A 23623-nucleotide genomic window follows, 5' to 3' on the forward strand; every position below is an offset into this window, starting at 1 on the left:
AATTATTTACGCGTGTGTCAATATTGTGTTGTTTACAATTTTGACGTTAAACGTATAACGTAATATAGGGACGGTGGACCGCTTTAAACTTAAAAACTAAAAAACTCGATGCGACTTCTGTACTGGTGCCGCTCAACATAGGTAGAAACGATTTATAAGTGGTAAAAATTTGATTCGTTCAATTTTAACCGGGCTCTATGTCGATATTTTTTTATTTAAAAAAAATTCTGATAGGTAATCGCGAGGTGGGGTAAAGATATCACATAACAAAAATATACAAAATATCTATTATAACCTTCCAAAAATGTTCTGTTTAATCATTTCATCATATAATTTATGAATACTCTTAAACCTTAGTTATATTCAATAATAAAATTATACACAATTTTCTTATTAAAAATAAAAATGTTCGATTTATTTTTAAAAAAGATATCATGTTTTTATGCGTCTGTGTAAATATATGTAAATTTTACTATTTTTGTATATACTACTTTTTATTTCCCTACAATTTTTGACTTTTTACATACGATTAGGTACATTTGTTGTTGCCTTCAAGTAACATTATGTCGAGTTTAGAACATGTATACATGCAATTGTATAACCAACAATTATCGGGGCCGAATTTATAATAGATTTTTTTATTATGTCCTATAATTTATTTTATATTGCGTGACTGAGTATTTACGTTTGTTTTATGTATAAATAACAGTTAATAAATTTTTACTAAATATTGTAATCATTAAATAAAATCTATTTAATAAATTATATTCTTACAAATTTTTAAGTCAAAATAAATTCAATATATTTAAAAAATAAATAAACATACATGATGTATGATTATTCAAATAAACAGATTCTAAAACATTAATTGGTGAGTTAAGGCAGTATGCCAGTAGGTTAGTAATGTCAGTTGTGTAGTTATGATTTTGTTCTGGAGGGGGTATATAATTTATACACTTTATTTTAGAATTTGAAATTACCAAACCGGGACATCACATTGAATAACCTTTTTTTTTGCTTATATTATTATGATATGGAAATAAGAAATAAGTAAGTACATCCTTTTTTAAGGCTCTAGAGGGATCTATCTCCATCACCCCCTTCACTATAACTACGCCACTGAAAAATGCTAGTTGTTTAAGTTATTACTATTACTTAGTTTAATAACGGTACATTGATTGTATGAATTGTAAAACATTTAAATTAAATAGACCAAATGAAATAGAATATAAAAAAAATTGTTTGTTTTTTTTTTTTATTTAGAAATTCAAATTAAACATATAATTGACAAGTGTCTATCACTATTGGTTAATTTTGGCAATTACTCATCTATAAACCTAAGTAATGTAACGTATAAAATCCAATTATTACAAAAAGTAATATAAAGTTATTCAAGTATTATTCGTTAGTATAACGATTTTTTTTTTCAAAGAATAAAATGAACTACCTAATAACAGTCCCCGCAGATTTATTCGTCATCGCGACGAGAAAATTGGCAATTTCTTTCGATTCATTTCAGTTCATTTCGATTCATTGCCATCAAATCCATACGTGAATTTCAACTCGAAATTGTAACAGACACACATCTGTCACCCAAATTTAAGGTTAATGAGGTTATGTAATATATTATGTACGATGTATACGAATACGAATTATATTGTGCTCGCGCACACGCATTATGTTTTTTGTTCCCGATGTTCTACATGTAACACCTTAATGTGAAGCGAAAACAAATACAGTAGTTAGGTACAGGAAATATGATTTGACACCATACGAACATATATTAATACGTATGTGTATACTGAATAGACATCGAAATAAATTGCCGCCGGTTAAAAAATGTATACGTATTGCAGTGGATATTGTTTGGGTACACTGATGTAATTAGGGCTACCCGGTTTAGGTTTAGGTCATGGGGTTGAACAACACTGTATCTTAATAAACAATTTAACATATTAAGACGTATAGATTATTTATTTATTTTTAAGTAAATATACTTTAAACTTTTAACTTTATATTTTAGAGCAAACAATAATTACAAAGTATAATAATAGATTCATAGTTTCTTGGCATATTCAGCTATCTAGGCATGTAACCCACCGATTGGCGGAGAGTTATTATTATTATTAATATCATCATTTAGATTTTTTTTTAGAGATTTGGAAGTTCAGCGAATAACGCGTTAATATAATATTTTAACGTTGGGTATCAAAAATCTATTTTACAATAATATAATAATAGCGCAAGTAAGTAATAAGTAGCACCGAGACACAAATCAAAAACAATAGGTCAATGGGTGGGGAACATTCAACGTCGCGATGCCCACTCACCCAGTCGGCACAGACCACTGCCACCGAATAATAATAATATAATCCAAATAAAATCGAGAGAACGAAATAATTAACTGTCGGAAGGGCCGAGTGCATATTTTTACCGTGCATATAACTACTTAGGGCTAAGGTGTATGTGTATCTGTATGTACGCAGCCGCGGTCGGAAATCGAACCGGATTAATGGTTAATGAGCTTACGAGCAGCGGTGGAGGGCGACCTCGACGTTAACCTACATACATTTTTGTACGATAATAATATTTTGTTATTGTACACACGCGTGCCCGGACGCATTTATAATAATAATATTATTATCAATTATATTATTTGTACACAAAACGTATGTGTATATTTTACATGTATTGCGGAAAACGGTACTCTGGTCACGGAGTCCGAGCACGGTAATTTACGGACGGACGGATGGGTCGGCCGTTGTGTAGTCGGTGACACTGCGGGTAACGCGCATGCGCACACGGCCCGCAACCGCGGCCGAATTCGAGCACTCGAGCCAGTCATGTCGCGCGGTCGCCGGGACATAGGTGAGCTGTAACGGTTTGTCCGCGTGCGGACAAAGGAAAAGTAACGATCGGGCACCGCGGGGCCCCCCGTCCTGTCCGACTGAGCAGCAAACGTGACGTCACGTCGACCGCCCGGTTCGGCGTACCTATGGTCTCGAGACCGCCGCGTCCCACTCCACCGATGTAGATCCTCGCTCGTACAAGCGCACAATCACGATTCATTCCTAAACATTTGTGTTATTATTATTATTATTATTATTATTGTGATTATTACACACTGTCCGCGTACTCGGTGGCACAATAATATTATTTTGACTTTTTACGCTCACACATACACACTTTAACAGTCAAACAAATAAAATTAGTTTTACGTCGGTTGATACACACTCGGTTTATCGCCTATATTACAGGTGTGAATTGGACGAAACGACGACGACGACGACGACCGACAACTCAGAGTCCGCTGTCGTCCGTGCATAATCTGTTTCTGCGGCCATCCCGCGGGATAGTGAGCAATCGACGACGACGAAACTAGTCGTTATCGTGGCGGCGGTGACGCGAAATTGTTACGACGAACGACGTCTCGGCGATTCGGACGACAGCGGAAGCAGAATCGGTGATTGCGGCGACGACGACGACGAGATCGCCGCCGGAGTAATTGTCGTCCGGTCGGGTCGGTTGTTATGATGTCCGTGCGACCGTCGTCGTCGTCGTCGTCGTCTTGTGCCGAGTCGCAGTCCCGACGGTGTCGCCGTCAGTCTCGTCATTGTGGCCGTCCGTCTCCGTCGTCACGGTCCAAGTTTGTCGAGTGCAAGTCCGAGTTGCCTTTGCCGCTGGGCGGGGAGACCGCAATGCCTATATAGCCCTGTGACCTATGTCGTCTGCAGTGTTCTTGTAGTGTCGCCGCACCGCAAAGGTAAGAAGAACAATAGATCTAACCTGGGGTACGTTTACCTATTGTCGCCGCCGCAAGGGTTTTACATTTTTTTCGGTCTGGCTGAGTTGATGGTAGACGAATGTTCTGATTGTTCTGATGTGATTTTGTTTTTTGGCGCATTCCCGAATCAGCCGTCGTTGTCACGTGAAAAACTGTTAGCCTTGGTGGTCGTCTATCAGACCTCGCGGTTCGTCATATGTTTTTCCGCAGCTGCGATTTTCCCCCCCGCATGGGTTGCTGTCGCGTTCGCTATGCGTTGGTTTTTTTCGAGGGGGGACCCCCCACACTGTCCTTTTTTTGGACCCAACTGTCCCTATTGCCGACACACTAAGTTGACCACTGATTAGAATCCGATCCGATTCATCGGTCCCATTCGTTTTGTATGTTACAAAAAGGTAGTCTATGGTTTTGTGAGGAGTGCATTTTTGATCACGCTTCTCTCACGATTTTCCATAAATTTTTGGGTATCTTAAGCGAAAGTGGTTTCGTGTAGTTATTTACGTTTGCACAGCGTATTGCCTATCAGTCAAATATTGTTCTGAATTTGAAACGATTTGAAAACAGTGACGATAACGTCTTGAGTACTTGAAAAATGATATTATTGGGTGTGTTGTGTTCCAATTGTTTTTTACAACATTGTAAGGTTAAAGTTCTTGTACAACGCTGATAATAATTGTTAATTAATTACGATTTGCGTTTACACAGTGAGAGATGTCTGAACAAACGTTATCCTCATTTTTGTCTAGTCAGTTTTCATTTAATTAAAATGCGACAGCAATGAATTAAAAACAATATTCTATAGAGCAGCAAACGCCAAACATCTAAGTCTAAGTGCTAAAGTAGTAAAGTGTTTACTGCAATAATGTAATGTGTAATACTGCTTAATAGTTAATGGAGAAAGTGTTAATATATTTATTATTTTCCAAGCTTATAATATTATTGTTTCTATCACTTTGATACCCGATACCTAGTTAGTGGTTAGTATGCTCTACTGCATATTATACTAGTTTCTGATATAAACATTATAAACTTGATTACCAAGTGATTAGTTTTGTTGTAACTTTTAGCATGTAAAATAATTATAAGACAATTTGTTAGCAGCATTGGATATGTAGGTATTTTATTGTTTTAATAGTTGTACCATTTCAGACGTTTATGGTTATGTCATTAAGACCATTTTTAAAATCTTATGACACTTTTCATGTTTTGCCATAGAGTAGCATGTGTAATTTGTTTTCTAAATAATTATTGATGTAAATGCAAATTATATTAAGATAAAATAGTTATCTTAGTGATTTTTTTTATATTAAGTATTAATTTTTTTTTTTGTTTGGATACAGTTAATATTTACTAGGCTATCAACTCTTATCAGTAAGATGATTGCATTGCCTTTTTCATTTTTTTCTCTATTGCGATGTAATAATGGTCGTTTTAAATTTATAGATGGGGAATCCAACACGTTATATGGTTTCATGGGATGATCATTCTACTCATTTAGTTGCACGTTTGGGATACCTTTTGGAACGTCAACAGTTGGTTGATGTCACTTTGATGTGTAACACACACAGTCTTAAAGTTCATAGATCAGTTCTTGCAGCTTGCAGCCCATACTTTGAGGTAATTTTATTGTTTTTAATATATCTAAAACTATAAGATGTAAAAAAACATCTTAAAACTTGACGAAAGTTAGTATTATTTCATGTTTTAAATGTTAATTAGTTTTTAAATTTAACTATATTATGCATATTGATGTTCAATACAACAATGTTGTTTTTAATTTCAGCGTGAATTAGGTAATCACCCCATGATTGTTCTCAAAGACATGAAATTTAGTGTGCTCAAATCATTAATTGAGTTCATGTATTGTGGCGAAACAAATGTTACAGAAGATAATTTACATGCTCTTGTTGAAGCAGCAAAATTTTTTGAGGTAATTTATTTATTAATTTATTAGTGGTTAATAATTATATTCTACTATTTAAAATACACTTGAAATAAATACCTATCATTAAAAAGATGTAAATATTAAATTTAGGGTTGAATTAGTATGTTAAAAAATAGTACCTACAAAATAAAAATAGTTACTGTAGTCACTTATCATTATTATAGTATATATTTTTCTAAAGGTAGATAAAATATTTTACAAATAAGTTAGAACATTTTCAAATAATTATTAGTATGAATTATGGTAAAATATATTAATTAATAACTAAGTTCATGTTATTTATAACTATTTTTTTAAACTATCATTTATTTGAAAATGCTTCTATAGGTTTTATTTATATATTTAAATTTATTAATTTCTCATTAAGAAGTTAACTTTTTGTTCTGTTACATAAATTTTAAATACAAAATATAAAAATTATGTTTTTAAAATTACTTAGATAATATATAAATAAATTATATTATTGTACAATATTTATTTGCATTACATAAATTATAGGTAGTAATTTTATAAAAAAATTTATATAAAATATCAAGTATTTCTTTTTCACGCCTACACTGAAAGTTTAATTTTTGATGCCAGTTGAAGCGTTGGAAAATGATTTTTTACTGTCCAAATCAGACAATATATTGTTATGCTTCATTTAATACCAGTCAATAGGTAGGTTACTTCTGTGCTGTCTTATGAAATTATTTGGAATTATTACTGTAATGGTGATTGATTATAGACATGGCAATAAATGGAATAGAAAATTTCAAAATTGTTATCATTATAAATGTAGATACAATTTGTCTTTAAAAATAATTTACTTATTTATATGTGTATCAAAAAATAATAATTAAAATGTTAAACATAGTTTTTAGTTTTTGTAACTGAAAAATAGTTATTTTTACATTGGCTATCATCTTAATAGTTAAAATAAGTAAGAAATTTTGAATCAAATAATTTAGTATTTTTTCTTTTCCATAATTATAATAATTAGGTACTTATAATTTGTTTCTAATAAAAGTATTTATTGGTATAATATTTATATACATTTCATTGGAGTATATTGTTAAGTGAATAACTGTAAAAAAAAAAAATGAAATATTGTTTAACTCAAGTTTTTTATCAGTTACTCATTTTATAATTTTTATAATAAATAATATTTAAATCTAATTTTATTTTTATTTGTAGTTTTGTTATTTTATGTTAAATTGTATAATATAATTTCTTTAATTTTCTCGCTGTTACTGTGTATTAGAGATAAAATTCTTAGGATTGAAACAAACATTAATGTTAATTACTATGTTAATATTAAATTTTTTTTAATTTTGGTTAATTTAGATAAAATCCTCTGTCTGATTTGACTATACCACTGTAATTAATACTAATAATAAATATCTAGAAAGTAAGTTCCGACTGGCATTAAAAAAAGTCTTTAAAGAAAAATTATTATTTTGACTTGTTGGCAAAATACAAAACCATTTTGAAACTAATGTATTTCACAGATAAACAAGTTAATAATCTCCCCTTATATTTTTTTACTGTGAAGTAACATAGAAACTAGTGTGTCTTGTCAAATCCAAATAATGATGGAATAATACTAATATTTGTATTTTCTGTATGTACATTTGATATTTCATGAATATATTGTTAATTTTATCCATATGTGCCCGTTTGCGAGAGGGAGATGGAGCACTTGCCTCCACAGAAAATAATATTACCTTATAATTTAACAAATAATGATCATATTATTATTATTAGTATTAGCTAATGACTTAAATATTCTAAAATGAAGAAATTTGCTCTATTATTAATCAAAATTGAATAATACATTTAATTTTATTTTATTTTCATATTTTCTATTTTTTTCCTGTACTTATTAAAATGAATTTTAATTAACTATAATATACTAAATATTTATCATTTAAGTAATACCATATAATTTTGGCATATATTTTTTATTTATACGTTGATCATTATATCTTTATTTAACTTAAATTTAAAATTTGTTTATTTTGCCTTCACCGACAATGTTTCTTATAGGCAATCATGACTATACCTAATTAAATATAAAATAGCATTTTTTTATAAAGTAACATGCACTTTGATATAATATACCTACTGCTATTAAAAAAGTGAAGTATAAAAATAATCCTAGTATCTTAGTATTTAAAGTTTTGCATGTTCAAGTAATATGTCATTTATTATTAATTATTAATTATTTATTCTAGTAGATAAATATTTTAATTATTGTGTGAAACACATTTTAATACATTTTAATAAATTCCAAATTAAGTTCAAACATTTTTTTTACGTTTAGAGAAATACTTTTATTTATAATATAATGAGTCATATTTTTTTAATTATTGAAAATAAGATATGATGATCTGATTAGTTTTCAATTGTTATACATTTTTACCTTTATGAATGATTATATATCTAATATATAATAATAACTGTTTATTAGTACATAGCAAATTAAATTTCTTATTTTATTAAAACGTATATGCTTATTTTTTTATTCTTGGACCTTTTGTATTCTTGATTCATATGATTAACGGGACTTAAATGCTATGGTCTCAGTTTGTTCTCAAAGTGTGTCTAATAAGTGGCATCTACTGCATATTTGTTTTAAATTTTAGTGAAATTCTTATAAACATAAATCAACTGTTAATTATAAAATCCACTTATTAGAGTTTGTTATATTATTATTGTTAAGCAACTATTAAGATATTGACATTTTATGAATTACTGTGCATGTAATATAATTTATAATAGTTATTGATAATTTATACTGAACTTAATATTATGTTAGTTATGTTACATATTCAAAAGCTATTTTAGTATGCTATATTTTCAAGTAGCTTAAAATTTATGAATGTTAATATTGCATATTTTTATACACTATAAAAATTTGATGTATTTGTTTATATTTACTTATATTTCTATCTGTTAGCTAAATTTATGTTATATAACTAGATATAAAATGTATAACTGATAGTGATTTAAATTTAAATAAATCTTAGTATTTAACATAATCGTATAAAATAGTATTATAATGAATGATTTTAGAAGTAAAAAGTAGTTACAAAGAAAATATTAATTAAAAAAAAAAAATTAGTTATAAAGAAATACAATTATTAATCTTGTATTTAGAATAAATACTTTGACATTCATTCAGTTGGTTTTAGGAACTCAAAAGTTAAAAGGAAATTAATAAAGTTTGAATTATGGATAATTTGTAATTTCAAGACAATAAAAATTAGGAGTTAAAAAGGGATCTTATCTAAATTTTGAGAATTTTAATTTATCAAGGACTATAATATTAAGATGTTACTACATTAAAAAAAAAAAAAAAAAATGTTAAAATAATATATTAAAATATCATTTTTACTTTTTGGCTTGGAAGTGACCAATTGTTTGTTTAACTATAACTGTATTTTTTTGTTTTTGTAGTGAGGAAAATTTTATAAATGATTAATTTATACAAATTGTATTAATATTTTGATAAAATGTATAGAGTAATGATAACTTTTACCTTTAGTTAATATTTATTAATATATTATATTGAAATAAATAAAAAACAATTGATAATAATTGTTATTTAGTTTAAGTTTCATTAATCGTTATAAATCATTTATTGTATTTTAAGACTTCTCAAAAAGATATTAGCATATTATTTGTTATCTGTGTTGTAAACTAGGGTTTTTGAAGGTTCATTTTTTTAAAGTTAGCTAAAATTTGTCTTTTTTGTTTTTTCATAAACATAGCCATCTTACTCTAATATTAAAGCTAATAAAACAAGATTGGGTTTGTTTAGCTCAAATTAACCATATTTTGTATGGTTTAAAGGGAGGAAACAAAAGTACTCTGAGATTCTCTTTTAAGACATAAAGTTTTTGATAAAAATAATTAACTTCTTTTTTTTTAGGTTAAAGGCTTATCATCACTAGCTCATGAAAGCTTACAAGATTCTAAGAGTATAAAACCACCTTCTCTTGTTTGTACTACAACAGCTCAAACTAGAATCTGTCAAGTTTCATCTTCACCAATTCCAGTTACATCTATTGCAACCAAAGTTACAGAAAACGGAAATTATCCTTCGTCCGTTTGTAAGTATTAATGAACGTGAACAATTAATATTGAAGAAATTAGGTAATTTATCTTTCAATCATTTTTAGCTGTTATTGCACGGCTTGGCCAAAATAATAATACCAATGAAAGGCGGCCTTGTGCTGGCAGGGGTCGGCCTAAAGCTCATCTTCAGAGCCCATGTTGTGAACCATTGATAAGCAAACCGGCTCCTATTACTCCACCACAGACAGAATCTGCCCAAATACTACTATCACTTGCAGGATCTAATCAATCATACATATCGCCTTCAAAGCACAGAACCAATGATAGTAGTATAGCAACTATAAATCATCAAGAATTGCCTATGAGTAATGGTCTAGACAATAACAATCCTAAGTTCAGTGATGACTTAGACCTTAAGTATAAGCGTAGTAGAAAAAGGCCTGCAGATTCTGTGGATGAAAATAGATATGATGTAAAAAAGTCAATGCATAATGACATCAAGACAGATGAAGATGTCAATCGGTCACCATTATTAGCTAGCTTACTAACCAAAAATGATAAATCTGACGATAAACTTAAAGTACAAAAACCTCAAGAAACTCAAACCCAGAATTCTGAAAGATACATTAATGCATTAAAAGGAGCTGGTCTTCCAACGGATATTCCAATATTAATTGAGAATGGCGATGGTAATTACATTACATTAACTGAAAATGTGTATGACATATTAGCCAAAGAAGATGCTCTTCATTTCCAACTCACTGATAATATGAACCTTGCTAATCTCAAACAACCAGAAGAAATGGTTAGTAATATGCAAGAAACAGCTCAGTCTAATGTACCAATAATAGAGACCAATGTAGAAGATCCGATATTGAGGAATATTAAAAGTCATATGCCACCAGACAATCCAGATGATGTTGTTCTGTATAAAGTAGCTGATAATGGTAACATAGAAAAATATGTTTTGACCACAGAAGACATTAAAGCATTCAAAGAGTCCATGGATTCAAATCCTGAAAGGAAAAAAGATTCTCCACTACTAAGCGTGTCCGAAATAAATGTGCCAATTGAAAACAAATCATTGCCGTTGATTACTAAAATTTTAGACTGCGGTAATGAAAAGTTTTCAGAGGCTCTGTTAGACAGATTACCTCTTAGAAAAAGAGGTACATTCAAATTAAACAGTACCAGTTCTGATACTGAAATGTTACAACAAATGAACAACGTCTGTACACAGTCTGTTGGTACTGTAGATACTGACGTAGAATATGTTGTTGTTGGAGAAGAAGGTGTACAAATGGACATAATGGGTTCTTCTAGTATTAGCAATAAAAGCGATTCATTGAAAACCAACAATACTATGAAAATAGAAGATGTTGCAGAAGAGGACATGAGTGTTCTAGAAGCAATGATGAATAATACTATTGAATTTTCTGCCGAAGATGGTGACTATCAGATGCACAGTAGTGAAGAGGTTTTCTCAAATGATCAAAATGACAATGAGAAAATGATACTGTCCAATGTTCTCATGTGCACGGGCGCAGAAAATTCTAATTCTCATGTTGGTCTTGACCATTTTGGATTCAAACCCGATGACGTGGACGGCCGTAATGGTGACTGTAATCAACAAAAAAAACCTAAAATGTATGTAGACTTAGATATGACGGGAAATGATTTTATATCAGAATCTGTTACTGAGGAGGTAGTACTTTCCAATGAATTAAATCCAAGCTCCTGAATTTATTTATTTAAGGATAACTTCTTAGTTATACTTTGGACATATAGTTGTGTATATTTTGTAAAAATCGGCCTGTATAATATTACTTCAAACATCGATGTTTATCATTGAATTTGTTGGTGAAAATTTATACGTGCCTATGTATATACTATACATAATCATATATGTTTATATATAAATATATACATATCTGTGTATATACATATACATATATTTATATTTCCTTATAGTTCTGACTTATGTACTAGTTTATTTGTTTTGTTTAGTGTTAACATTATATAAAAATGTATTATTCTTTAATTTGGTAATTTAAATATGTGAACGAATAGAAACAAATAATGCTTAACTTGGCTCTTTGAAAATATAGAATGAGTGTTTGAATTAAAATTTAAAACTAAAATTGATATTATTTTTAATTTTAAATATTATTGTTAGGCTTTGGTTTTCACAGTTGTTAAAAAAAAATGTGTTCACCCTGTGCCATTTATTAAGCCGTCAATTATGAAAGTTCACATGTTTCAGCTTCATTAATGAACAAACAATTAAAATCCGAAATAAAGATATGTGTTTATATAGTTTTATTATACATTTTTTTTTCAATTTTAATTACATTTTAACTTTTGTTTCTAACCATTATTTTCTGTACAAAGAATATACTACAACAATAATTATTAATTATTATATATTATTATTATTGCCTTAAATTTTTAATTATCCAAATAATTTATTTTGATTAAAAGTTGTGTTAAACTGTTAAAAATAATATTGATTAGTGTTGTACTATTTTCGTTTTTTTTTTTGCATTGTGTATACCTACTAGTATATTATTATTATTATTATTATTATTATGTGTTTACATTAGCTATTTTTTGTATTGAGTACATTAGCTGTCCGCCTCGGTGACATGATATCATAAATGGCACCACACTATTTGACAATACCGTTAAGCTTTCTAATCATCGTTGAATACGGAAATATTGAAGGATTAGGATTATATGTTTGTAGTATATTGTAGAGCAGTGGTTTTCAATTTTTTATGAATTGCAATTGCAATTATTTTTTTTTCATGTTAAGTGTGCAACCTGTTCAAAAAGTGAATAGTTGAATATGAATAAATTTTCTAAATTCTATGTATTCTGTACAGTACCTATAATCAAGGCCTAAAATTTTCTATTTTTCGTACTAAACACTATATTTTAATAAAACATTTATAAAAAGTGATGTGAAATGAATAGTAATAAATAATAATATAGAAAATAAATATTATTTGTTACACACTTTTGAATTTCATAGTACACATTTCATTTTGTGTACTACAAAAAGTGTGTCGTAGTAGATACAATTTTAGGGCCTGCCTTTATCTGTGTGATATTCTTGTTTTTAAGTTAAATAATATGCGTTTCGAAGATGTTTATATTTTTTTGTTACAACATTACAAAAACTACTAATTTAAATATTTGTTTGTAAAAATGCAAGGCCATTATATGAAATCCTGTTGGTTTATTATTTTTGAAAACTCCAAGTTGTAAACCACTGCTATACGATAACTAGATTGGTCGGAATTATTCTCCCCTCCCCCACTTTTAAAGAAAAATAAATTATTGCCGTGATAAATATTTAGATCGAATGCGGCTAACATTTCGTACTCGCACACTTGAATGACGAAGTTATTTAAATAGCTTTATCGTACGTTTTTGCGTCTCTGCGATTTAATACGTTGTCTGTATATATGCAATAATAATCGTATCCGTGTTTTTTCATAATTAAAAAAATGTATGTATAGGTTATTCATTTGTTCACTGCGTCAGCAATCATATGCACCTACTCTAATGAAATGATCTCAATATGGTGTTTAAAGAGTCTGCTCAACTATCCAAATACAAGAAACAAAAAAACAAAAATAACGTCTTATTCTTTTGAAGAATTATCCCTTCTATTGTCGTTTTTGACCGCGATCGTGAAAAAAGACCACTCTTATGTCCTACAAACATTTTACCATCATCCCTCCCACAACCCAGTCAAGAATTTTTATCGTTTGCATTCGATGTAAATGAGGCGGTCTTTATATTTTATGATATGACAAGAATCAAAAATGTATTTACATTATTATTGTTGCAAAAGAAATACTTATATTGTCTGTACGTTATATATTATAAATAATATACTGTTTTTTGTTGGGCCTAATATTATAGTGTACCTATTTCATGTGTATGTTATTCACGCGTGTCCCGACCGAAGAGAATAGATCATCAGTACAAACGATAAAGCTCAAATATATTAACTATAATCTATAAATGTATACCTACATCAGGACGAGATGCATTTTTTTTTTATTAAAATGGTTTATGATTGTCTTTTAACTGTCATCCGCAAATCATATTATTTTTTATTTGATATTTTACATACTAATCAAACAAATCGTGTCAAATACTTTTTGTGTAAGGTGTAGGTACTATTTTTGACGATCGTTGTTGCACTATGAATAGGTAACGCGTTTATATTATGTGAATATTCTTATGTATACATTTTATATGCAGTTTTTGTTTTTTCAACACATCTTTAGGCCTATAACATTAAATATGACTATTGTACCTATTCGTACCTGTATAAAATAATTATTACGATGTAAATCACGTGTACACACTGTACATATTATTTTATTTATATATATATATCTATATATATATATTAGTTGTTATATTAAAAATATATATTATATGAACATGTATATGAAAAAAAGTTTTTGTTTGTTTTATTTATTATTATATTTTTCACTTTTACGTCATCCGACTAAACTGTAATATAATAAATTATTGTCTACACTCTTTCGTATCTATATTATTATTAATTTGTACCTTCAGTACCTATACTTAAATACTTAAATTGTTATCAAACCAAATAGGTATTTATGATTTTTTTATGAAATTATTTCTTGGCTATTTGTATATTTTAGTTCTAATCGTAGTTAAAATATTTTTTAAACACTATTATTATCAAAGTAATAATTTGTAAAATGAAAAATACAAAAATAAAATTTTGACAGTACTTTTCAAAATAATCGGGGAAAAAAAATAAGAAAAACAAATTGTTACTTACGCAAAACCTTTTTCTTTTGATAATATTGATTACGTTTTTATTTTATTTTTTATAGTAATTCAAAAATGAAAAACTGTAGCTAATAATAGAGTGAGTGTTGATTGCTAGAGATTAATTAGATGAAATATTACTCAATTAATTTTCTTAGAATGTTCGGGGTTCTTGAGGAGTGAGGTCATATATTTGAGAATTGAGAAAATTCCTTCACCGTATACTATACAATTATTTATCGCGAGAAGTACAAAAACCTTACCTGTAGTAGTCCTGAATACTTACTTATATTAATCGATTGTGTGCTTTGATATGACATAAATGGTTGCAGGACGAAAGTACTCAATGTTCACTGTTCGTAGGATTTGTTACTTATGGATACTAATATAATATTAACGCAGCACGCACTAATAAACATGACATTGTCTACTTTATTTACTCGAAGGACTAGTAATGGGAGTAGGAAAATGACTACTAGCGAGCAAGGTTATTAAAGGGATTTGCGATTCCAAGGACTATCTTTCTCTTCGACGGCAATTCCTCATCCCCACCATTTTTATGGAGGACGGATAGCAACACATGTGTCTCGTTGTGACCACATGCAATCATAAAATGATTACTCGACCGTTTAGTGATGGTGATCGGCGTGTCCGTTTCCATCGACAATGGGGTTCGTTTATTTGAAGGATACTTGGTTCGACAAACCGGACATTGTCATTTTTAAAAATAAATCTTGTAATATTATATCACTTGAGCTAGGGCATGGAATTTGGTTGTAAATACTAAATACTTATTTTTAGTAATATATGATGAATTCATTTTAAATGGTATGTACAAGAAATGAAGGTATATATTTTTTAAGGTACATATTTTCTCATTTTCGTCACAAATACTTTTTTTACATGATTTATAAAATGTCTGCTTTGTATCTACAATATACATACTTGATACTTGATACAGTAAATTTCTTGTATAATATTGTAAGTGTGTATATTTAGTTTTAATCATTATTTAGCAAATTTATCTTAAATAAAATTTAAGCAGTTACTAGTTATTTGCGAGTATATAAACAAAAATTTAAGATCGAAAATGATCTATAGATGGGTAACATTATTTGTAGTGATGAGAATATAGATATGATGTGGAGCTCGAATTCTATTTTAAGTGATATAGGTTAGATCCATGAAGTAGGTATGCACCTATGTTCAATGATATTATGAATTTTGATTTTGTTGCATCAAAATTTTACGAATAAGAGGAACACGTCGACGGAAATTACACTACGATGGTTTTTACGGTTGATTTCTCGCCACCCGTAAAATTAAACGTCAGTCCCCATTCCACGGTTTTTTTCCTGGACCATCTACGTCAGTTTTAATTTATCGGCAAGCGCTGGGAAATCCATAAATTTCCTTCCCCAAGTCAAGTCGAAATTATACACGAAGTGCGCCTGAAGTATTTCTATATATCAGTTGTTTTTTTTTTTTTTTTATCACATTGCAGCGTATTTTTAAATTTTCCAAAAAAATAAAATACGTATTCTTACATGATAAACTATCATGTTATTAATTATACTACGCCCGATCCGGAATGCGCTATCGGTAAACGATGTTCGAAATGTCACCATTTTTTCACGGACTTTAATATTATTACACCAACGACACGTCGTCGAAGAGAATATATAAACGATGAGAACAGTGGCGTAACTGTTTAAAAAACAAGAGGGGGACTAACAAAATAATTTATTTACCAAAATTAAAGCCATAACTAAATTGTTTATTTCTACACAAGTATTAAAATTTTACTTAAAACATTAATACATGTTATTGTACTATTATTTTACTTAGGTATATTTTATTTAAATTACTTTATGTTAATGGCGCGGTGAAGGCTGATTTTTAAAATCTATACCTCAACTAATAAAAATGGTGAGTGGGCCCGAAGAAGTTGGAAAATTTTTTTTTTTATTTTATTGAGTTAATGGACATTTTTATTTTTTTTATAATTAAACGATCTTATTCAATACATGAACAATTTCCATATCGTCTTAAAATATTTTCACAGAAACCTGGCGCGCACTAGAAATATTTGTTTGTTGGTGAGAGAAGGATTTCAGACGATTGTTGAAAACCCCAAAAACAACGTATCATATGTAGTCCACTTTTTTCATGTTGCTATGTGCTATGCTATGGTGAGTTTTCTGTTTTTTTTTTCCGTCAATCCTGCCGTCGTCGTTTCCTTTGTAGTTAGATTTAGCATTATATAATTCTAACTTCTTCTTGTCGTATCGGTCTTCATATTCCCTTCGCTCCCCAGTAAGCCGCAATTTGTATTGCTTTGTCTGAAATTTTATGCGTCAAAAAATCTTCCTTTTTACACTTATTCGGTAATTGTGGGCATACAAACAGATGGTCCGCATCCTGCTCTCCACCACATTCGCATTTCCCATCATCTTTCAATCCCCATTTTTTCATATTACTCGCTGTCCTTCCAGTTTCCGTTCGTAATCTATTCAGTGTCTTCCATACCGACCATGGTAAGTGACTTCCGGTTGGTAAGCTTTCCTTCGGATCCTTCCATAGCAGTGAGTTATGCTCTTTCATTGCCTCCTTCCATAAGTCTATTCTCGTTGCTTCAGGTGTTTGTGATAGGCTAATTGTTGTCTTCAAAAAATTTTTCCTTGATTTGAGCCGGCTCCCCATGGTTTTACCTCCATATAGAGGATGTCTTAAGTCTGATTCTTGTTTTGTTTTCTCTACCCTTGCTGCCACCTCTCGCCTTATATTAGGGGGTGCTATACCGCATAATACTTGTACTTTCTGAACTGGTGTTGGTCTCAGGCACCCCGTAATTAATCTGTTAGTTACATTTAAGGCCACATCTACCTTTTTAGCATGTGCTGAGTTTCTCCATGCAGCACAAGCATATTCACCCGTCGAGTAACATAGTGATAAGGCTGTCGTTCTCAAGACATGAGGGTCTGCGCCCCATTGAGAGCCAACCAGTTTTTGAAGCAAGCAGTTTCTTGTTCCTATTTTATTTTTTGTGTTTTCACAATGACTTTTATATGTCAGGGCTCGGTCAAGTTTAATGCCTAAGTAGGTTGGTTCTTCGCAATGCTCTAATTCTGTGTCTTGCCAATTAATTCTCAGTTTCCGCTTGGCGTCTTTGTTTCGTAAGTGGAAAGCGGTAATTTGTGTTTTTGCTGGATTCGGTTTGAGATAATTATCATTATAATATTCCTTCATAGTATTAAGTGTGGCATTCAGATTCACTTCCACCTCTTCGAATGTTTTGCCCTGGGTTGTAATAGCGAGGTCATCAGCGTATATAAAGTGCTTCGTTTGGGTCCCAATTGGTTGATCATTAGTATAAATATTAAATAAAATTGGTGATAGAACACTTCCTTGGGGTAATCCATTATTTTGTCTTCTCCATCTGCTCTTTTTGGCCTGCAATGATACAAAAAACCGTCTATTCCTTAATAAAAGACTAATAATTTTTGTGAATTTCGCATCTTCAGTTAGCTCATATATTTTCTTAAGCAGTAATCTATGATTAACCGTATCATATGCAGCGCTGAGGTCGATAAAAGCTGCACCTGTTATTACATTATTCTCATAGCCTTTCTCTATTTCTTCAACAAGGTTAAGTATTTGCCCCGTGCATGACTTACCAGTCCTAAAGCCAGCTTGTTGCTTGATTAATTTCCCGTCTATCTTGTCTTTTATTCTATTCAGTATAATTCTAACTGCTTGACTAGCATCATCACTTTAGTCTTCTCTGTTACATACGCTATTAATTTTCTTATCAGCTTACATCGCATCTTGTCAGTGTTGGTTTTAATCTAATATATTCATTTGTTTTTAATATAATAGACATTAAAAAAATAAATAACTTAACGGTGCATAGCGTAATATAGGTACCTACATAATATTCGAGTAATGGAAACAAGCTATTTTAAAAATAATTAAATAACTGAATTTTAGTCATTAAGAATGATTTAGTATGTAATAAATAGTTATATATTTCAAACGCTATTTTAATCAACTAGGATTTAGGTAATAATATACATTTCAAAATTATAATTTAAAAAGAAAAATTAAAGTACTTTTGAAATAATTTATAATATTTATAATTTTTTATTTTTAGGTAAAATTCATTTATCTATTATTTTTTCAAAATTCATTCTATAATTTATTTATCTTGATATTATGTAGAGTTGATTTTTGATGAGATTTACTTAATTCAAATTTTAATTTAACGTCGAAAATGAGAGTTTAGCGGTAGCTGCATTATTTGTAAGTACACTGATAATAGACAATAGTAAAGATGAGTTTTTGGACTTTAAATATTTCTTGAAAAGTTGATACTAAATCATAAAACTTATATTTTTTTTTAACTAAAAAAATCAAATACATTACCAAAATTAGATTGTCGAAGATTCAAAAAATAACGTTTGGAAAATTTATGAATATCCTCGGATTATTTATTCATATAAATTCTAACTTAATTATTAATCAATCCATGTTTCCAAATTTATTATAATATTATCAAATATTTTGAAATAAGGAATCTTATAAAAAGTTTTCAGTTTTAAATTTTTTTGATGATTCAAAATAACCCTATTTTGTTTATTAAACCCTCTCACAAGGTTAAAAGTACCTTAATCTATAGTATCAATAGTATCATCATTGGGTGACTTTTTCTTTTTTTTTTTCATAGCAAATATTCTTGTTGCACCTTAGAAGAAAAATTGTAAATAACGTAATAATAATAAAAAAAGATTTTTATTCTTGTTTATTGTTTACGTTAAAGAGAGCTACTTCGTCGAACCGAGTGACCGAAACTAAGAAGCCTTCAGCCGATCATTCATCTGACTATGACTATCGTTCGTTAAAGTCTTTAAAAATGAAATCTAATGTGAACAATACCATTCTATATCACGGTAAGAAATCTTTTATCAAAAACATTTTTCCAAATTTTGTTTTCTCAAACCAAACGGATTATATTTCAAATTGTTTGTATTATTATAGTTATTTTTTTATTATTGAAATTTGATATTGCATTAACATAATAGAAATCAAATTTTATTAGTATGTCTGTAAACATATTACATACCTGTCTTATATTATAAGAATAATAATGTTAGTGGTATAATTTCAATTTAGACGTTTGGATTCGTAGATAATATTATATATTATTTTATGAAAGGTATGAATTTATAACATATAAGCAAATAGTTCATTAACCATTACTATGTTTTTTTATCTTTTTTTATTTTACTTAAATTAATTTATTTTTTATTTTACTTGTTTATTATATTGACATATTATAACAATATTAAACAATTTTAATGATAGATATTTATTGATAATGGAATAACATAATGATAATATTATAACATGGATATTAGCGTGCCTAAATTGCCTATTCAACACGCCGTGTTATTGAAATGTATAAATAACAACTTCTGAGATTAGCTTACATCCTTTTTATAACGTAATAATAAACCATTTTTATTACATTTACCTAAACTTTTTTATAGACATTTTTAACTTATCCCAAAAAGTGCCTTAGCCTAAGATCATAGCTGTTAGTTTCTGTGCATAGTGGTAACAAAGTACGTGGCCAACAGGTTCCGAGTGCTAAACTCTCGAGAGCGTCACTTTAATATTTTAATCATCAAAGTTTGAATTTAATTAAGATAAACACTATAAAATAATTTTTCAATCATTCAGATCATTAGAAATAAAAGCAGACGACGAAAACTAATTTAATCAAAATATGTGGTCTGATGGAACTGGACGATAACCTTTCGTTGTCTAAAGTTACTCTTAATTCTTAATTGAGACAGATTTATTACACACCAGTATAATACATGAGAAATTTTTGATTATTTAGCTTTTTTGATTGATTTACTAACATGGTATTAAGTATCTAAAAAAAAAAAACAACTCTACTTGATATTTAATTTTGCAATATGACTTAATAATTTATACTAAAAAAAAAAAATATATAACTATGGACAAATATCAATCAATTATAATATTTCACGTGTAACATTTTAATAACAATTCATACTATGTATTATGAAAATAAGAGCAATTTGAATAGTATAACGCTACAGCTTTCTCTTCAAAGTTCCAATTGTATTGGCCAACAACGGAAAGATACTCACCCTATTACTGTTAAAGTGTTAACGTGTATTGCGATCGTTCACACAATCCGTGCTGACTTTGATATAGTTAAGTCTTAAACAAGGGCTATCAGGTGGTTGGTCTTGAGAATCCAATTGTCCATCAATCAGTGAATATCGTTAAGACTATTGAAGGGTATAATTTAATATACTATATCCACTGGGAAGTCTTGTGTCGCGTAATAACGGATTATTAGTGTAAGCGAGTTCCCCTAACCATCACGCTTTATGTAATTATTACATCTCATCAATAAAACAGTTTACCGACAGTTTTTTTTATCATTATCATGTACCACTCAATCTAAAACATTATATAGCACAAAAAAGGTAGTATCTAATATACTATATTACATAATAATTATACTAACTATACTTAAGTTTGGATTCATCAACAATTTATATAATTTTAAAATTATGAATTTGTAATTTATTATTTGGAATGATAAATATCAAGAAATTTAAATATTTATTATGTAATAATATATAACTAAAGTATGTAGATAATTATTTATAAAACAACGATGTAAAATAAATGTTGTATTTATTTATAAAATTAGTATGAAACAACAAAATTAATGGGTACTAAAATAAATATATTATAAATAACGTATGCTGTCGCGTCATGCCTGTCGTACTGAAAACATCTTCTATGAAATTCTTCGAGTTACTTTCGTTTTCAAAGTCTTAACTTTATTTTAATAACCAAAGTATTAAATTTGAAATTTTCAATTAAAAGTCAATATTATATTTTAAATACAATTTTTATTGTAAAAATCAACACTCGATTATTACCGCTATAAACTCAATCGTGATATTGTCAGCAGTGTTAAGAATAAATAATTAAAAAATTATTTTGATAAAAATGTTTATTTTAAAATTTAAGAAAAAGTAAATTGTTAAAACACTTAGCACACAAGTTAAAATAATATCTATAATAAATTTTGTCTAAAAATTAAAGACTAACCGATTTCTTAGGATTTGACTGTAAGAGTTCTACCAACTTATAAATTCCAAACATACTGTTTTGATTCGTATAGAACAGTAAACAAATATCTTAAAATATCTTGTTCCATTCCTATCAGTATAGAAATATGAAAAAACATATCATGTTGTAATAAGAAATTTACATTCTACTTTTGAATTACCTTTTATTAAAGATTGACTTTTAAAAAACGAATTTTCCAACAGAAATATTATGCTTTTGGGCTTTAATTCACAAGTCAATCAAGATTTCCATTTTAATCTTCTTTATAGAAATATGACCGGGTCTAACTAACGAGGATATATTTAAAGTTGAACCCCTTCATCGAAAAATAAAATGAATTCTACAATATCACTGCTATCAGTATGGAAATATAAGTAATATAACTATCATGGTCATTTCACATTAACAAACTTACAAGTTACAACCAATAAATTATTTGTTGTTCGAATATTATTTTTATTACCGCATTTGCAAAAATTTTTATTGAAAATTCATCATATGTTTTGTTTCAATTCCATGCATAAAATAGATAATTTTTGGCTTAGAATAATTTATTTTATTCAATTATTATTAATATTAGAATAAATTAGTTTTATTTTTTGATAGTTTGTATTTTTTAGATTTAAAATAATGTTTAATTTATATAATAGCTTTTAGTTCTTATTATACAGTAAGCTAACTATTCAATAAATGAGTTAATGACGCCGTGTAATATTCAAAAATTCTATATTAATGTGTTTGTGGTCATAAGCTTACTGATCTCATGTTTACTAGTTAGTCAAAAAATTATACAACGTCATTGTTGTTAGAGGTTACTATCTATGCCGTCACACTTGTAACTTAGTTTTCATATAGATTTTCTAAAAAAAGTTGTATGATTGAACGTGTAAGATTTTTGTGATATACTCTGTATGATATTATAGTTTAATTTTTAGTTTTTAATTAAATTGTTAAATACATTAATGCACGTATATTGGAGAAAAATTCATAATATTATAATATATACTGATGCATTTTTAAATTTTGGTCTATTTGAACGTTTTAGATCGTCAATATAAATAGGATTGCAAGGATGACGTTGAAAAGTAAAAATGAAAGTTCTTTAAGCTTTAGCCAAATTTGTCTACCTGAAATATTTGTGGCTTGAAGCACTTACAGGATTACAGTATGCATACGCACATTATTCTAAAATAATTGCGAGTTATAAAAATGTATACAATACATAATATGTATTACGTGTCCAAGTCTTTGTTGATCCTAAATATATACGTAAATATGTATATAATATAAATGATGAATAATTATTGTTTATTTGGATTGTGGTAAAATTTTGTAGTTTTACACACATTAGATTTACGGAAAAGACTTGTTAGAAATATAATACTACGAACATACACGGAATGATCCAATTAAAGTAAGAAATTTATTATTTTAGAAATACCAGATGTTTTAAAAATATATTTTTTACATAATTTTAAGTCGTAATAAAGCAATATTTTTGGAAAAAAATTGTATTATTTTTAAATATTTTACACCTTTGAATGATGAAATATATTTTTAATTTCATTTTTCGAAGCATTATATTCTTTGGAGTATTTTGATGTATAAAAATAAAATTTTGGACAAGTAGTTTGTTATGGTTATACTAGAATGCGGATTTCTATGCAATTGCATATTTTTTTCCCTTTTACTTTTTTAGATTTTTGTCAGTTATCTTCACGAACCATAAGAATTTGAATCTAATGAAGAAATTTTATTTGTACATTTCTGTATATTTTTACGAAATTCGAAATATATTGCATATTAAAACGAATTTTTTT

The 23623-nt window shown here is 28.7% G+C and overlaps 1 protein-coding gene across 4 annotated transcripts; it reads left to right on the top strand.

Moving 5' to 3' along the window:
- Positions 1-3055: 3055 nt before the first annotated feature.
- Positions 3056-11700, top strand: LOC112598990. 4 transcript variants are annotated; one of them, XM_025345678.1, is made up of 5 exons: positions 3056-3763; positions 5228-5401; positions 5568-5714; positions 9646-9826; positions 9896-11700. In XM_025345678.1, the coding sequence occupies exons 2-5, from the start codon at positions 5228-5230 to the stop codon at positions 11530-11532; spliced, it is 2139 nt and encodes a 712-aa protein (XP_025201463.1). In that variant the 5' UTR covers positions 3056-3763; the 3' UTR covers positions 11533-11700. The 4 variants fall into 4 exon arrangements, with proteins under 4 accessions (XP_025201463.1, XP_025201466.1, XP_025201465.1 ...); XM_025345681.1 differs by lacking the exon at positions 3056-3763 and adding an exon at positions 4877-4895; XM_025345680.1 differs by lacking the exon at positions 3056-3763 and adding an exon at positions 4880-4899.
- Positions 11701-23623: the final 11923 nt, after the last annotated feature.

Source organism: Melanaphis sacchari, unplaced genomic scaffold, assembly GCF_002803265.2.
Source record: "Melanaphis sacchari strain LSU unplaced genomic scaffold, SCAv2.0 Contig4_pilon_pilon, whole genome shotgun sequence".
In the NCBI taxonomy this organism is placed as follows: Eukaryota; Metazoa; Arthropoda; class Insecta; order Hemiptera; family Aphididae; genus Melanaphis; species Melanaphis sacchari.